The 17,427-nt window shown below is 38.9% G+C and overlaps 1 protein-coding gene across 10 annotated transcripts in view; it reads left to right on the forward strand.

Annotated features, from left to right (window-relative positions):
• WNK2 (WNK lysine deficient protein kinase 2) overlaps positions 1–17,427 on the forward strand; it is a 136,942-nt gene that overhangs the window by 75,313 nt on the left and 44,202 nt on the right. For 7 of the 10 annotated variants that reach the window (XM_063291803.1, XM_063291802.1, XM_063291796.1 and 4 more), the window contains exons 11-14: positions 1,116–1,301; positions 7,684–8,232; positions 10,662–10,970; positions 11,582–11,631. In XM_063291803.1, the coding sequence (XP_063147873.1) occupies positions 1,116–1,301; positions 7,684–8,232; positions 10,662–10,970; positions 11,582–11,631 (1,094 nt within the window). The remainder of the gene's footprint in view (positions 1–1,115; positions 1,302–7,683; positions 8,233–10,661; positions 10,971–11,581; positions 11,632–17,427) is intronic. The other 3 variants (XM_063291799.1, XM_063291801.1, XM_063291804.1) reach the window with 3 other exon arrangements.

Here is a 17,427-nt window from a genome sequence, read left to right on the forward strand (position 1 = left end):
TCATGCCTAAGGCAGGACTAGAACTCAGTCTCCTGGTTTCTAGCCCATTGACTTAACCGCTAGACCAAACTGGTTAGGTAGATAGTAAGCTTAAAACCACTTTGTAACTTGTATTATAGGCCTGATTGTCCATTATATAATGAAAGATTTCTTAGCAAATCTTAAATGCAGTAATAGATGAATGTGTCAATTAACAAGTAGGACAGCAGTGGCATCTATGGGGAGGTGTCAAAACAGTCGAGTTGGCAGTTGCGGTAATATAATTGAAGCCCTGCCCCTTTTGTATTTTAATTGACATTAGACACATGTACAAAGGGCAATCAAAGGGCTTTGATTGTGCTGCCACAACCACCATTAGGACTTTTTAATCTCCCCTGTGGATGCTAGTGAGACAGAGCGAAAAAGCTTTAATTTCCTTTCTCACACTATAGTAAACTCAAGATTAGGTCTTGACCTCTTTTAAGTTTGTTGCTATGAGTAGGAGGCATTGACCTCATTATTTGGACTATTAAAAACTGTTATCATCTAATATATCTATTGGTGACCTGACAATGGACAGCTTTATCATTCTCTTCTACCTACCTTGGGCTAATTGCACTAGTAGTTGAAAATGGTCATGAGAAGGGAAGAAGTATCTATCCATGGTCGTATCATTGTTTCCAGACAATTTGTAATTTGAGTTTAGGACATCAGTGTCCCAAGTTATAAATTATAAATGGTATCCAAATCAGCTTTGGAACAATTGGGAATATTTGACTGCAATTTGAAGTTGATTTAACAGTTTGGCTTTTTTTGTGAAGCTGGTAATCATAGTTTGCCAATTCAGAAATGGGAACCATGATTATTATACCAAGACATAATCATCCAAAAGTCATTAAGAATTGGAACTGATAATTTTTCAGGCACATAAGATAGCAGGAAGAAATGGAATTGCATATATACCTTTTTTTTTTTACTTGTTACCATGACTTTAGACTGTTAATTTTGTAGGTTTTCAACCTATTAACTGTATTTGAAAAAAGTGGGTTTGTTGGTGGGCTATTTGCCTATGACTGCTTCCCCAACTCATGCTGATAGTACTTCAAAGACCAATATGACTATTTTTAATTCATCAGCAATCCATCCCAACCCCAGCTCCCTTACAGCAAGTTCTCAGCAACCAGCCCATGTGCCCAGTACAGCAATCTGCACCTCACCTGTTGTCCCAGTTTCAAACTCCCAGTTCTCAGATGGCAGCTACCAGTGCACCACTGGCACCTCTGCAGGTTCCCTCTGTGCAGCCACCAGTTCCACCTGGTCAAGTAAGTCCGTTGTAGTGCTCATTAAGGTTTCCCAATTTGGGTATGAATATTTCATGTTGTTAGAAATATGGCAATATTTGCATTTATCTCTTGGCTTTTTCATAATACTGAATTATTTTAAAAAATCTAGCTATTTATTTTCTATTAGTGTTATAAATTAAAAATATAAAATAAGAATTTCAGAAAAGTTAAACGATATATCACTGGCTCAAAGCAGCCCAGCTCACAGACCAACCAATCAGGAACTGGTACTCTTGGAATTTCTTCAAAATGGACCAATTAGATGAGGAACCAATCAGGAACCAGCTTTCTTGGACTCCCATGATATGGACCAATCAGAGAGCAGCTTGTCAGGTTCAGATACAAGAACCCAGTCAGCCTCAATGGCAAGAAGTATACCACAAAGCAACTCACTCTGCCTCTGAAGATGCCAGCCACAGCTACTGGCGAAATGACAGAACAAAATAAAACTAGACCATGGCCATTCAGTCTGAAAGCTTCTTTGAGTGAAAGCCTACACCAGTATATAATATGTCTCTTTGTCATATTAGCACAAAAAGGACAGATATATGAATGTGAGAACTGTATCATTCACTGTATATAGTATGGTAAGTTGATGAACATTTAAAAAAAACAAAAAAATATGACAAGTGGAAAAGAAAAAGAAATCTTAATTTTAAAAGGGGGGAAAAGAGCATGCCCTGCTGACATAAAGCCAACAGATAACAAATTTCTGTGTGTGAGTAATTAGTGATTATGTAAACAAAACATACATTTTATTAAAATATTAACAGAGAAACAAGGCAAAACTAAGTTTTTGATATTTCCACGAATCCAAAGAAATGTGGTTTATCATAAATGTGGTTTATCATTAAAAAAGCAATTTTGAAATGAACCTTGGGATCATGTACTTCCTATTACTTTGGCCAGTGTTTATTAACCTTGACAACTTTAAGATACATGGACTTCAACTCCCAGAATTGACTGGGGAACTCTGGGAGTTAAAGTCCATGTATCTTAAAGTTGCCATGGTTGAGGAACACTGCCTTTGGCTATCAAGGTAAGAGATTGGAAACTTCAGCCTTTGGTTCAAATCACAATTTGAGTACAAAAGCAAAAGCTCACTCTAACACATTCTTAAATTGTGAAATGAATGGTCTGGTATTACATTTGGACTAGACCACGGCTATTTATTTAGCACTATCACTTATAATCATTCTCATAGTATTTCACACAGTTTGCTTGGAGTGTGGCTTACTCATTTATTCAGCTGGTTAAAACATATTTTTTTTAAAAATTCTCATACTATGAAAAATTTTCCATGACACCATAAAATGTTTCCAACATATTTCCAAAATGCCTCATAATCATCTGAAAAAAGAAATTATGAAATGCGAATGCCACCTCAAGTCAATTGGATTCTAGGTGGGGGAGATGGGCAGCGATAAAGTTTGATAAATAAATAATATACAATAGTAATAATATAATAATAGTAATAATAACAATATAATAATAAAAGCAGTATATGTATTCACAAACACACGCACACACAGTACATCTTAATATTAATGGCTCCAGAATTGGTCCTTTTCTGGATGACCGTAAGAGTGGGCTCAAACTTGCCTTGGAAGGTAGGCTGTTGCATGGAAGGTCAGCCCCTGCTGAGAACATCCCACCTTTAGGTCCCTTCCCGTCTCACCTCCTGGTAGGTTAGAATACCCAAGTAGGTGTTCTCTGACTGCCCAGAGCAGGCAGGCAGGCAGATTTTATTAGGAAAAAGCATTCTGTTAAAAACCTAGGCCTCAAGGCATTAAAGCCAGCAGCATGAATTGCACTCAGAAACATATTGGTAACCAATGAGGTTTCCGCAGCAACAGTATTCAATGGCAGCATCAGGACTGATCCACAAGCATGTAAGCTGCTGTATTTTGGATCAGTTGAAGTTTCTGGGGGGTCTTCAAAGGCAGCCCCATATAAAACAAATTTCAGTAATCTAAATGAGAGATGACAGATGCATGAGTGACTGTCCTCAGTGCATCTTATGCCAGGTAAGTGTGCAAGTGGAACACCAGCTGAAGCTGAGAAAAGATCCTCTTAGCCACATCCTCACCTGCCCAGACCCAGGGACAGGACTGAGCCCTGCAGCACCCCATAATGGAGCATCTGAGGGCCAACATTTCCCCATCTGCCACCACAATTTTGACATTCACATTCTGTCCTGATGGATCTTGTCCAGTATTAAGAGCCATTGAGAGATCTAGGAAGAAGGACAGTTGTACACCCTCCATCCAAATCCCACCACAGGTCAGCCATGACAGCAACCAGTGAGGCTTTTGTTTCATGCCTGGGCCTGAATCTGGACTGACATTACTTGAGATAATCTGTGTTCTCTGAAACTGCAGCTCCATCACTTTTTCCACAACCTTCCAAAAGAAGGAGAGGTTGGAGAAAGAAGTTTCCATTGGATCTAGTCCAGGCATCTTGAGGAGTGGATGGATCAGCATCTCTTTAAGAGGTGCTGAAATCTTTTCTTCAGTGGCACATACCTGGTCTGCCCTCTCATCCACAATTAAATCATATATGAGGCTAGATCTATTGTAGGCTAACATTTAAAAGAATCGACCTGAGCCTAGAATGCCTAGTAATCCAGTTCTAGCTCATGTGTCATGATTGAGGCCCAGAAGTACACATTTCAAATCCCTTTCCCCCTGGGATGTCTTCCCCCACCCCCAATCTCCTTCCATGCTTTCCCCTGCTTTCCCCTACTGATTTCCTCCCCTTATCTGTGTCCCCCTTAGCTACTTAGCCCCTGCTCCCAAACACTCCAATTGTGCAAAATAAGAATCTTCACCATGGCCCACCAAGTACAATACCTGGAAGCTGCACCCAATTCAACTATACATGCCCAAGCCCTACGTTCCCAGCTGAAACAACCCAAAACTCTCCTCAACCAAGCAGTCCCCACCTGACTCTCCCCTAGCTGGCCAGAAGGTGATAAGCCCACTATCCCTGCTTTCTCACTCTGGAAAGGGGCCCTTTCTCCCCACTTCTCTGACTCCCACCCAGAGAGCCAGCGGTTCTCTTCTTTTCTCTTTGGTGGTCCTGATTCTTCTCCAATACCTCTTTCACCATTACTGCAGGTGTAAGGAAACAGCTCGGTTGGCCCATTTCAGTTGAGTCAGTTTCACTGGGCCTCCAACAACATTGCCATCTGATATATATCTGGGCTTTATCTTATTTCTTCAACCTTTTGTTTTTATGTATTTTCCTCTTCTGTTTATTCCAGTTTTAATTCTAGTTCTGTTTTTCAGGGAAAACAATAGGTGGCAGATGTGGCTATAACAGTTTAATTATAGAATCGTAGTGCAATCTGGTATCAGATAAATAATAAAAGATAAAGCAGAATACTGTGTGTGATTCCTTCTCTTGTCCCCTTCCCTCTACTTTTATTCTCAATAAAATTGTGTTGTTGTAGGTTATGGTTGAGATTAGGTGACTAGCCCAGGGTTGTTCAGGGAGATTATGGAAGAATGATGATTTGCATCAGAGTACCTCCAGTTCTAGTGAATATTTTAGTCTTTTAAGCATACAGAATGCTGAGGAAAAAAAATACATTTTCTCTTCACACTAGAAGGGGTCCTGACTAATCCCAAACATTCCAGAGATAGAGTACAAAGAACCAAGTTCTTGTTACCTGCCTCATTTCAGAAAATATGCCTACAGCGTATAGCTGCATATAGCGTATTTAGATTTAAAATACATTAAAAGTACGTATGCACATACCACACACTCAGAAACGTGACCGCAAGGTACGTTCTAAGCACACAAATGACAATAGCAGCCCTGTCACCCCCGCTGATTCACCGTTTAGGAAGTAGTCAACTTATAACAAGTGACAACAATGGGGGCAGTAACTCCTTTTCCATCATATAAGAATCAGCTCACTCACATCTGGAAGCTACCAGAGCTTTCAATGACCACTACTAACAGTCCTAAGAAATTCTGTGAAAAAAATATTTGTCATTACATTCAGGAGAATCTTTAGACCTAAATTTACGCTACCATGTAAGATTAAAATGAACAGAAGTCCAAGTGCAACCCCTACTTGTTAAGTCCTTTCACAGAATAAGAAAAAGCCAGATTGACAACAAGATGATGCCACATAAATATGTTGGACTTCAATTACTGTTTCCCCCCACCTGCCTCCTGTCATTATTACCTGAATTGCCCCCAAAGCAAGTCCAAACTGAGGATTCCAGAATAAAATAAAACCAAAATTAATCCAGAGATGACTTTTTTCATTTGCCCACCCCACTTTTCTGATGTTTTCTCTCCAGACCTTTCCCTTATCCTGGATTCCTTCCTTCCCTCCTTCCCTCCTTCCCTCCTTCCTTCCCTCCTTCCTTCCCTCCTTCCTTCCCTCCTTCCTTCCTTTCTTTCTTTCTTTCTTTCTTTCTTTCTTTCTTTCTTTCTTTCTTTCTTTCTTTCTTTCTTTCTTTCTTTCTTTCTTTCTCCCCAGCTGTTTTTCTATCATTGCCCAGCTAAATTTGCCCACATGAGGCCTTCCCAGAAACCTCAAAGAATTTGTGATGCTCTCTGACTTCTAACCTCTTGCTGTGGCTACCAGGAAGCTGCAAATATAAAGCAATGGACTATGTGGACAGCTACAAGCTCCAACTGTGATGAAGAATGAAATGAGGGCTTTCACAAGCAGGATGTTTGTTGTAAAATCTGATTACAGTCAACATGGAAGTGAATATTTTTTTTATCAAAGCATCACTTGCCTCATCATAAGTGACAATCTGTATCACAATCTATCCAGAACAGATACCTTTGTATTAATCTGTTGTTTACCCATCTGGTGTCTAACAGATGTGATGGGACCGCAGCTTCTAGAAATTCTAGGCTTCTTGGAAATTTTGGAGTTGCCACTTGCATGCATCTAGAAAGGACCAGGTTGGAAAAGGCTAATTATAGTATAGTTACAAGAACTAACTTAAGTAAATCTAGCACAAATGCATTTATTCCATAAAGGCAGGTATTTTTAACTGCATCCCAGTAACTTCATTACAGAATAATCCATTTTTAAATCCCACTATCTTAATAACAGAAGCTTAGCCTTATTTTTAATGCTGAAGTGAAAATGAGTATGCATATCATTTTGTATGCTTACAATATGTGCAACTAATATCTCAAGTCAAAGCTATCAGGTACCTAAGCATGAATATTAAATAATGGTTTTGTCAAAGTTGTGTAATGTTGAACATTGTTCTACTTGCCTATTTGTATAATGAGTAGGATTAATTATATGCTTATAGTTGCTATATTGTTTCTAATGAAAGAATTGGAATTATTTAAATGCTTGTTAAGGGTTTCTTACTTTTTGATGATGTATTCTAATTTATTATTTTTCTAATATGCCACTCCCAGCCTGAATCTCATTTGATATGCTTGCTAAGCCCTTATATTCTCTGTATTGCTTTTATACATACAAAATAAGATATTCTTTCCACTCTTGACCCTTAACATACTTGCTACCTCCAACATCATATCATCTGCATTGGGGAATATGTAATCCACCTTTCGTTGTTACTAATTCTAATGCACTCTTAATCTGCGCTCTAAAAATTGCCGAATTTTACCATTAGTCTTCTCCCAACACTTTATTCAAAATCATCTTCACAGGAGTTCAATTTAGGAGGAAAACACTAAGTTGCATGCAATGTGTATGTATGTGTATACACACACACATACGCATACACACACACATACATACACATACACACATGCATATACATACACATACATACACATACATACACATACACACACACAGAGCTTGATACTATAGCCATTTTAGTGTAGACAAAGTGTTTGTGCTTGTGCATGGGTAAGCATTTCTCCCTTCAGCTGAGAGAGCAGCTGCATATGGACATAATACTCTACTGAAGTGAGTACGAGAGCCTGAACGGACAGAAGCGTACCATGGAAGGTCACAAGTCAGGGCATCAGTTATGATTGGTGTGGGGCAGATATTTGCCTAAAATGTTTCTAGGCATGCAATGAGTGATTATTAATAGGTTGCTGCATGCTTTATAGATTTCCTTTGAATTAATTTTGGATTGTTCTATTAACATGCAGTTGCTTTGAAAGCCTATCCTGCATTAGTTCTAGAACAATTTAGACCCATGAAAAATGAATGGAAATCATTTTTCATTTTATTTATTGATACAATTTAGGGGCCACCCAACTCCAGATGACTCTGGGTTACTTATGCTTTAAAAAGAAGGAATCATCATTTTACTAATACTGGGCAAATGGATTAATTTAATGTTATCTGGAAATTCTCTTGCAATTCACATAATATTATATTTTTTTCCAGATTCCTCAGTTTCCTGTCATTCCTGCAGTCACTCCTCTGGCAGGACTTGACAGTCATCCTTCAAACCTGTCTGATATACCTGCTGCAAATATGCCCCCTATACCTGCTCCTTCTCAATATTTTCCTCCAGCTGTGATTGTACCAAGTCTTCCTGTGAACTCTGCTCTGCCACTGTCATCAAATTCCCCTGCCCTCCCCATGCAAGCAGTCAACCTTCCTCATACTACTGTGGCTTCCTTGGTCTTACCCTGCCAAACAATTGTGCCAAATATGCCAGCTGCTTCAGTACCATTACTTCCTGTGCCTCCACCAGGAGTGTCAGCTTTACCAACACGTCACGCGGTAGCCCAGCTCTCCCAACAACAAATGTACCAGGCTACCCTCCAGCAGATAATACAGAACGAAGTTGTACCTTCTCCCCTCCACACTCAGAATATGCAAGCAGTTTCACAGCAGCAGCAGATGCTGCCTTCACTTCCACAGTCACTTCAGCCAAGCATAGTTCATCCTTCAGAACAGACTATGTCTGCATCTGGGGCTAGTAATCAGGTAATCTGTTTGACATTGGACTTCCGTGGGACTAGAACATAGGACTGGTTCTCCAAGTGACAGTTCTGTAGATAGTTCAAATTTAGAAAGACATTTGGGAATTAATGTCCCATCGAGATAGGATAATAAAACTGAAACCTTAAAAGTGAATTGATTAGAATAGTGAAATCCTAAATAAAAAAGGCAGCTTGAAAAGGAAATGTCAGAGGATGAATACTTAAGGACCTTACCTGGAAACTCCTGTCCCAGGAGAGGACACTATTTCTTCTCAAGAATGAAGAAAACCTTTAATTTCCAGTTACAGTATATTACAGTGTTTTCCAATATGCCACTGTAAGCAGAGTATAATATGAAGATAACTGGTTAATGAAACTAAATCATTTGTAAGTAGGTTTGCACACTAATGTAATTTAGGTGCATGCTGTTTTTTTTAAAAAGCAAACCTTTATTTTATAAAGAGGAATTTCAGAATAATTTAAAAATATTTAATGGTAAGAAATACTTTCATTCTCACAATTACAAATGTGAACGATGGCTGAAGCACAGCTTATGAAATCTATTATATGTATAAGCATTCTTTCAAGTTCAGGAGAATAGAAGCTTCTAATTTTAAATGTTTGTAATAGGTTATAATGCAATATAAGACAGAGCATGCATTGGGAAAAAAATAGTTTATAGAAAAGATTGAAGATTTCTTTAAAACAGGAATTTTATAAGAATTCATAGCATTTTATCATTTATCATCCACCTTCTTAAAATCCATAACATTCCATCTCAAACTATGGTTCTGTACTTCCAACTTTACTGTTTTCGGCTGTGTATTTGGTGCATAGAAATTGCTTGTGAAGAATTTGTGTCCATCTGGTCCTAGCCTAACCCTCCATTGAACCAATGGTATTATTCCCATTGGCTTCAGAATTAATTGTCCCATCCAGTGTGGCTCTTTAAGCATATCAGATATTTTGTACTGATGTACCTCTATCAGTTTTGATTCAGACTGTAAGATTTGTTATAAAATGAGATCTGGAGGCTTTATAAAAATCTATACAGATACTTTATGCCTTGCCAAAAAATATGAAAAATAAGGAAAATCAGCCTGTCTCTATTTCACTTATACTGGGGGCTCCTATTAGTTGTTCACTTCAGATACAACAAAAATCATGGATATTTGCTGGAATCATATAAAATGAATAAAGACATTAGATGTTTCTCATATTTCCCTTATACGGCATAACAGTTGGTAAGATTGGATGGATGGGTGGATGGATGGATAAAATTTATATCCCACTGCAGCCAACTGGCTCTGACATATATGTACAATAATCATTTATATGCAGCATTAATAGTACTAAAATTTTCTTTTTCTTCTGTGTTTTCCTTTGCTGCTGTTGCCTTCTCTATTTGTTTCTATATCCCATCTCTTCTTCAGTTTCCTCTTCAGGTAAAGCTTGACTAAGTAATTATAGATTCTTTGAGCAAGGATAAAAAACTCCATAATAGTATGCTCATGATTTGTGATGTTCTAGACAACATCATTTTAATAAAAATGTAACCCTATAGATGCTTTGGTACATATAATTTTTATGGCAAAAATGAGAAGAATATATGCAAAAAACTAATACAGATAGGCCTGTAAGATTAATGTGGAGTTTAATTGTACAGATAATACCATGACATAATCCACAACAGTATTTGTGAAATAGGTGACACCGAGTTGGTCTGTTCGGTCTCAGTTAAATATTTGAAGTGCCTTCAAATAGCTTATCCCTTTACATAAAAGCCCAAATCCAAGGGGTAGACTGCTTAAGGGGTTCCCAGCATTCTGTGAAGGTATGAATGATACTATTAGCGCTTTGGGTGTGGCAAATCCAGCTCCATAAAAAGTCTGCAATTCACATTTACTCAATTTGATTTAAATATTAATCCCAATTTACTGAAATAATGGCTTGAAATGTAACTCCTTAACTCTCTTGGACAACCAATCTTCTCAGGTATAACCTTTATATAAATTGGTTATATCATCTAAAAAGTACTTACTTCAGTTCAATTTACCCAAACTGATACTTAGGTAAGTATTTAAATACACAGTCATGTATTTTGGTTCATAGCAGCTGTTTCATAAATGTCTACAAACTTGATGTGCCAATTTAGTTAAGTACATGTTACTTTTAAGGTACTAACTTGTACCAATAAGGTAAACATTTTCAGATCCTAATAATGGATAGTTGCTGTGGTGAGCAAATTCCGCTTGGTTGCATTTCATACATTCATGAAATCATAGTTTGTATGCATAGCCTGATTTCCTTCCTCCCTCCCTCCCTCCTCTATGGTTTCATTGCAGTATAATAAGAACCTATTTTTAATAATGATTTAACAGTAAATCTTTAACAGAATTTAGACTAATCACAGGCATTTGCTTTTTTGAACAGATTATTGGACATCCTCAGTATGCTATGGACATTGGAACCCAGATATCTGCATTGCCAGTGCAGGCTTCTGCAGTTATATCACCCCCATTGCAATTGCAGCCTGAAGCCATGCTGCCCTGTATTGCTTCAGATGGACTTTCACAAAGCAATCTTGGCACGACTAATTCGGCAGTGCCGGCAGACCACGGACTGCCCCTTCAGTGTTCTGCTTACCCTCAGTCTCAGTCAGACAATCACCAGCTTCCTGGCCAGCAGGTTCCAACTCCATGCCCAGTTGTTCCACTAGCCACAGAACCTCCTCAAGAGGTGGTATGTGTTTTCAAGTGCTACTAACTTTAAGAAAATTCACTATCAAGTTAAGAGCTTATTCCAGTTTCATGGGTAGCATCCTCTAAACTCACTTTATCTTCTGTTTACTTCACTATCTCTGAACTTGAGTTCTTTGAAATTCAATCTTTTCATTCTTGTATTTATTTTCTTTCCACATCTTTTCTTACTCCTTACTTTTTGTTTACTTACATTAAGTTTCAGTTTCCCCAGGTAGCAGTAACACACGCACTACAGTATATGGACATTCATGCCTAAGAAAAGGGTTGAAATTTTGTTAGCCTTTAGCTAAAATATGATACTCCAGATGCTGCCACCTAACTTTTTGTATCAGGGGCAGTACATGATAATTCTCAATAGGAAAACAGCCTCAGGGTTAATGCATCTAGTAATTTGCTTAGAGAAATTCTGCTCCAAAAGATAATTTAGGTGGTTGGCATAAACCTGGCCAGTACTTAATTCCATACTATTGAAATCTAATGTTCAAAATATGGCTTGGTTTATTTATTAAGTGAAAAAGAATATTCACCGATACCAATCTGCAAAATGCAACACATTTTGGTTTAAATAATTATTTCTTCTTTACAATGTAGGAGCATGCAGTACTGGAGAAGGAGCAGTCACTATCACAGAGCTGCGAAAGGTATCTTTTCTATTTGTCTGTACCCTGGCATAAAGTTCTCAAACCACTTGCAAATTGCCTCAATATCTAGCAAAGAGTAAAGAATCTGAAGTGATTTCTAAAAGGTGTACTCATTTTGTGGTGGCAATTGTATCTCTTTTTCCTAAGCTCAGGCTGCTGCTGATGCGCCATCAAGTTGGTGTTAACTCTTAGCAGCCACATAGATAGATTTTCCTTCAGAATGATCTATCCCCAGCTAGTTCTTCAGGTCTTTCAACAATGCACCCATCACTGTTGCAATTAAGTTCATCAGCCTTGCTGTGGTCTCCTTTTTCTCTTCTCATCTACCTTTTCCAGTATTATAGGTCTTAGTGAACCTTTTTTGTTATTGTTCTGGGCCTTACTTCATCAGGAGTTCATATTTTGGGAACAAATGCCATAAGCGGATAATATTGCCCCTTTTGTTTTCAAGCACCATCTCTTCCTTTTCCCCTTCTCTCCTTTACACCGCTCTACTCTACTCCACCAGGCAAACGATAGATTACTCTGCCAGAGATCAGAATTTATTACTTGCAGGAGGTTTTTAATATTAGGCTAATGGATACATAAAATTAGATTGAAGGATATATATGGCTGTAAGACTGAATGTTGCCACTTCCTCTTCAGATTAAGAATATTATCTGTTGCATAACTATCACTCACACTGCATGGGAAATAAGTAGTACGCAAACTGTTTTCAAACAACTTGCTTTCTAATACTGATCTCATATAAATCGAGAGCTCCATCACCCTGCTGATCTTCTGCATCATTTTGATAATCTCTAGATAATGCCTTCCATGGCACACAACAAAATAAAAAACCAAAGCAAAATGGAGACTGGATTTCCCTGCTCATAATCTAACACCGTAACACTGCCCTATTCTACTGAAAGAATGGTGGAAATATTTTAAACTCTGACCTCAGTTTCAGGCATCCAATCCACACAGACTCTGCCTTAAATATGCTTTCTGGATCAACCTTATTCTGTATCTATTATGGGCTATATGTATATGTAACAAAGGACCATAAAATGAGAAGCATTACAGTCATAAATCCCTGTTACAGTCGTAGGTAGTCAGGCCTCTAGAAAGTCACAGAAAATGTTGGCAGATGCTGGGAAAGCCTTTAGCCCAGGAGAGGTCAACAAAGTCACACACCAAGCATTTCTATAAAAATAATTTATTTACAGAAAGCAAAACAAAAAACAAAACATATTTAAAGGACTTAGCTCCCTTTGGAGCAAGCCTTGCTTGGCTACATTGCCGGCAGAGAGAAAAAGAGGAAGTAAGAACAAGTCTGGGCAGATTTCCTCCCCCAGGTGATTTGCATGAAGCACGTGAGAGGAGACAATCTAATACAACCTTTTCACTCAGCCAAAATGATTAGGTACAATAACAGCTTAATCTGTTAGTAGGAAAACCTCAACACTCCCCTTTTTACACTACAGATTAAGATGCAAACCAATCTTCTCTGACAACTCTGTGTGTCTTGGTACAGGAAGAGGTTTGGTTAAAATATCAGCAATCATGTCTTTTGATTCACAATATTTTAACATTATTTCTCCTTTGCTTATCATATCTTTGATATATTGATATCTAATATCGATATGTTTTGTTCTATTTCTGCAGGCTTCAGATTTTGCCATAGCAATGCAAGCTTGATTATCCTCATAAACAGTTATAGGCTGGTTCACTTCCATGCCTATGTCTTTTAACAAATGTTTAAACCATGTAACCTCATTACAGGTTTGTGTTAGAGAATAAAACTCTGCTTCTGCAGTGGAAAGAGCAACAAGTGTTTGTTTTCTAGAATGCCAGCCTAAGCTAGATCCAGCAAATTGAATTAAAATCCCAGAAGTGGATTTTCTGTCACTGACATCTGCTCCCCAGTCAGAATCGGCAAAAGCCTGCAATTTCTCAGTTCCAGAGGCATTTAGCTTCAGGCAATAATTCTTTGTTCCTTGCAAATACCTCATTAACCTCTTCAATGCTGCTTTTCCGGTAGATGTAGGCTTCTCTACCTGTCTACTTAAAATGGCCACAGAATTTGAGATATCTGGGCGAGAATGATTTGCAATGTACAGTAAACTTCCAATTGCAGATCTATAGTTCTCTGCGTCAGTTAATTGAGTTTCTCCTATATCTTTCTGAAAATCTATTATCATCGGAGTAGAGACTGGTTTACAGTCTTGCATATTAAAATCCTCTAGGAGCTTTTGAATTTTACTACGTTGGTTTAACAGAAAGCTACCATCCTTGTCTCTGTGTACTTCCAAACCTAGGTAATTGGTCACAACTCCAAGGCTTTTTAATATGAAATGGCTTTTCATGCAGGCTTCAAAATCAAGCCTTTGTTTTTCTGTTGATGTGAACAGCAGCAAATCATCAACATAAATGCACAGATACATACAGCCTTGTTTGTCCTTCTTCATATATACACAGGGATCTGCTTTTCCTTTTTCAAAACCAAAATTCTGCAGTTTTTCATCTACTTTTTGGTTCCAGGATCTAGCAGCTTGTTTTAACCCATAGATTGACTTCTGCAGTTCACAGACTAGATTCTCCCCTTTTTCATAGCCAGGGGGGTGTTGCATGTATAATCTGTGGTCTAAATCACCATAGAGAAATGCAGTCTGAATGTCATAGTGGTTAACTGACATTCCTTTTAGTGCAGCAACTTTTAACAGTAATCTAATTGATTCTCCTTTAGTAACTGGTGCAAAAGTCTTGTCAAAGTCTAAATCTTTCCTTTGAGTGAACCCTTTTGCAACCAACCTTGCTTTATATTTTTGGATTTTGCCATCAGCATCCCTTTTCAGTTTGAAAACCCACCTACAACCCAGACAGCGTTCATTGGGAGGTAGATTTACCAGTTTCCATGTTTTATTTTCTTTCAAGGATGCTAATTCCTGTTGCATGGCAGAATGCCAATTTTGTGCAATCTCTGGTGGTAAAGCATTCACTTGTTCTAAAGACTCAGGTTCTGTGAATATGTGAAAAGCCTTTACTGTTTCAGCCTGAAAACGTGATGGAGGAACGCCTTTATTACTCCTCTGAGATCTGCGAGGTAATACAGGGCTTAAATTTTGACTCCTATCACTTTCCTGAGAAGCATCTATCTCATCAGACAGATCTTCAGTTTGCTTTTCTGGTTTAATGTCCTCATCAGGCAAAAGATCACCATCAGCAAGTCCTTGCTGTTCTCTTGTGGTGGTCAGTTCAACTGGAGAGCTAGAATTTAATCTCCCCCAGTTTTGTTCAGCAAAAGAAGCGCTTTTGCTAATTATTAATTTCTCTCCCATTATGAACCTGTAGCTCCTTTGGCTTTGTTCATAGCCAACAAAGATGGCTTTCTTTGTTGTGGGGCCTCCTTTCCTTCTCTGCTGTTTTGGAATGTGAACCCATGCAGTGCTACCAAACACTCTAAGATGGCTTACCTTTGGTTTCACACCATAAAACAAATGGAATGGAGTGTCCTGAATCACAGAGTTATACAACCTGTTCTGTACATAAGTGGCAGTCGATATTGCCTCTCCCCAGAACTTAAAACATAATCGTGAATCTTTTAACATGCATTCCATTGCATTTTGCAAGGTTCTGCCCTTTCTTTCAGCAACACCATTTTGCTGAGGGGTGTAAGGGTTAGAATTTGTTCTATCCCCTTTTCCACTAGGAACCTTCTGAATTTGTGAGAAAGGTATTCTCCTCCTCTGTCACATTGGAGTGCAGATACAGGCCTAGGGAATTTTCCATTTGCCCATGTCACAAAACTTAAATTTCTCAAATGCCTCATCTTTATGTTTTAAGATGTAGATAAATGTGTATCTTGAGAAATCATCAATGATGGTCATTGCATACCTTGCTTGTCCAAGACTTGGAGCAAAAGGACCAATAATGTCAGAGTGTACAATTTCCAAAGGTCTAGTTGTAACTCTGTCACTGTGCTTACTCACAGGAGCTTTTAGTGTTTTGCATTCTTTGCAAACTACACAGTCTAAGTATTTATCACAGGGTTTTATCTTTAGGTCAGCACACAGCTGTGGCATTTGTGCTATATACTTGAAATTAGCATGACCAAATCTCCTGTGCATCAGGTGTACACATTGGTCATGATATGGAGTGTTGCCAACTGCAGCCTTGCAACTTGGCTTCCTTGCATTTTGCACAATGTACAAGGAGTCTTTTAACATACCAGTAGCACACAATTTCCCATTTTTACGTATCTCACAACCATTTTTCTTAAATGTTATGATATACCCTGTTGCAGCCAATTGTGCCACAGATAAAAGGTTTGATTGTAAATTTGGCACATACAACACACCTTTTACAGTTTCTCCCAAGCAGGATAAATACAAGTCACCTTGTCCCATAATTTTGGTCACAGACCCATCAGCCAAAGATACACTTTGTCTTTCAGTTTTAGACAGTGACACAAAAGAGCTTTTACAATTACATAAATGACAACTGGCCCCAGAATCTAACATCCATACATCAGAATTACCCTTCTCAGCAACCTGTGCAATTTGGGTTGTCTGAAGAGCCTTCTTCTGTGTTGCCCTTGTGTTTTTCTTCTCTGTCTTTCTACTCTTGGGTCTCATGGCACAGTCTCTTTGCAAATGTCCAGCTGAACCACAAGTGAAGCATCGCTGGCTTGCTAGCGCTGTGGCCTCAGGTTCCTTTCCCTTCTTTTCCCTCATTTTCTGGTCTTGCAGCTTTCCAGAAGAGATGGAGGGGGATCTTTCCTCTCTCTTCTCCCATTCAGCGAGTAAGCGCTGTGTAACATACGATGGGGTGAGGTCTGCTTCAGGCATAGCCTCCAGGGTACAAATCAGCGTGTCCCACGTTTCATTTAGTGAGGACAGGAGGATATAGGATTTTGTGAGAGGTGTAAATTCCATTCCTCTCTCCTGCAACTCAGCAAACAGCTGCTGAATATAATGCAGGTGCTCAGGAAGGCTTTCTCCTTCTGCAAAGTAGGCTCTGTACAGCTTTTTCGTCAGAGTAACTTTACTCCCTGCTGTTGCCTTTACATATAAGTCTCTCAAAGCGTCCCAAAGTTGCTTTGCAGACTGCATGCCTCGCACGTGGACTAGCTGATTGTCCTCAACTCCCAAGATAATGGTGGCTCTAGCCCGCTCATCCTGTCTCAGCTATTCAGCACTGGGATTTTGGGGGGTTTGCTCACCAATTGGCAGCCAAAGATTCTCTCTGCAAAGATACATCTCCATCTTCAGGGCCCAATTCAAATAGTTGGTCTCTGATAGGCGCTCCAGAGGCATCGCTAAGGGCTGGGAGGTAGCCATGGCTTCTTCCTTCTTTTGCAAGTCACCTCAGCTAGCTTCTTTGTCCTGTAGACCGGCAGTTGCTGGAAAATCTCCAGGTGGCTCCAAAGAAAATCTTCACAGGTCTTTGCTACCTGCCTTTAAATTGTGCATGAGGTGTGGAGTTGATCTCTCTTTTCTCTCTGGGTTTTACTGGGCTTACTGGGCCCATAACCTGTTGGCAGATGCTGGGAAAGCCTTTAGCCCAGGAGAGGTCAACAAAGTCACACACCAAGCATTTCTATAAAAATAATTTATTTACAGAAAGCAAAACAAAAAACAAAACATATTTAAAGGACTTAGCTCCCTTTGGAGCAAGCCTTGCTTGGCTACATTGCTGGCAGAGAGAAAAAGAGGAAGTAAGAACAAGTCCGGGCAGGTTTCCTCCCCCAGGTGATTTGCATGAAGCACGTGAGAGGAGACAATCTAATACAACCTTTTCACCCGGCCAAAATGA

Source organism: Candoia aspera, chromosome 2 (genome assembly GCF_035149785.1).
Source record: "Candoia aspera isolate rCanAsp1 chromosome 2, rCanAsp1.hap2, whole genome shotgun sequence".
In the NCBI taxonomy this organism is placed as follows: domain Eukaryota; kingdom Metazoa; phylum Chordata; class Lepidosauria; order Squamata; family Boidae; genus Candoia; species Candoia aspera.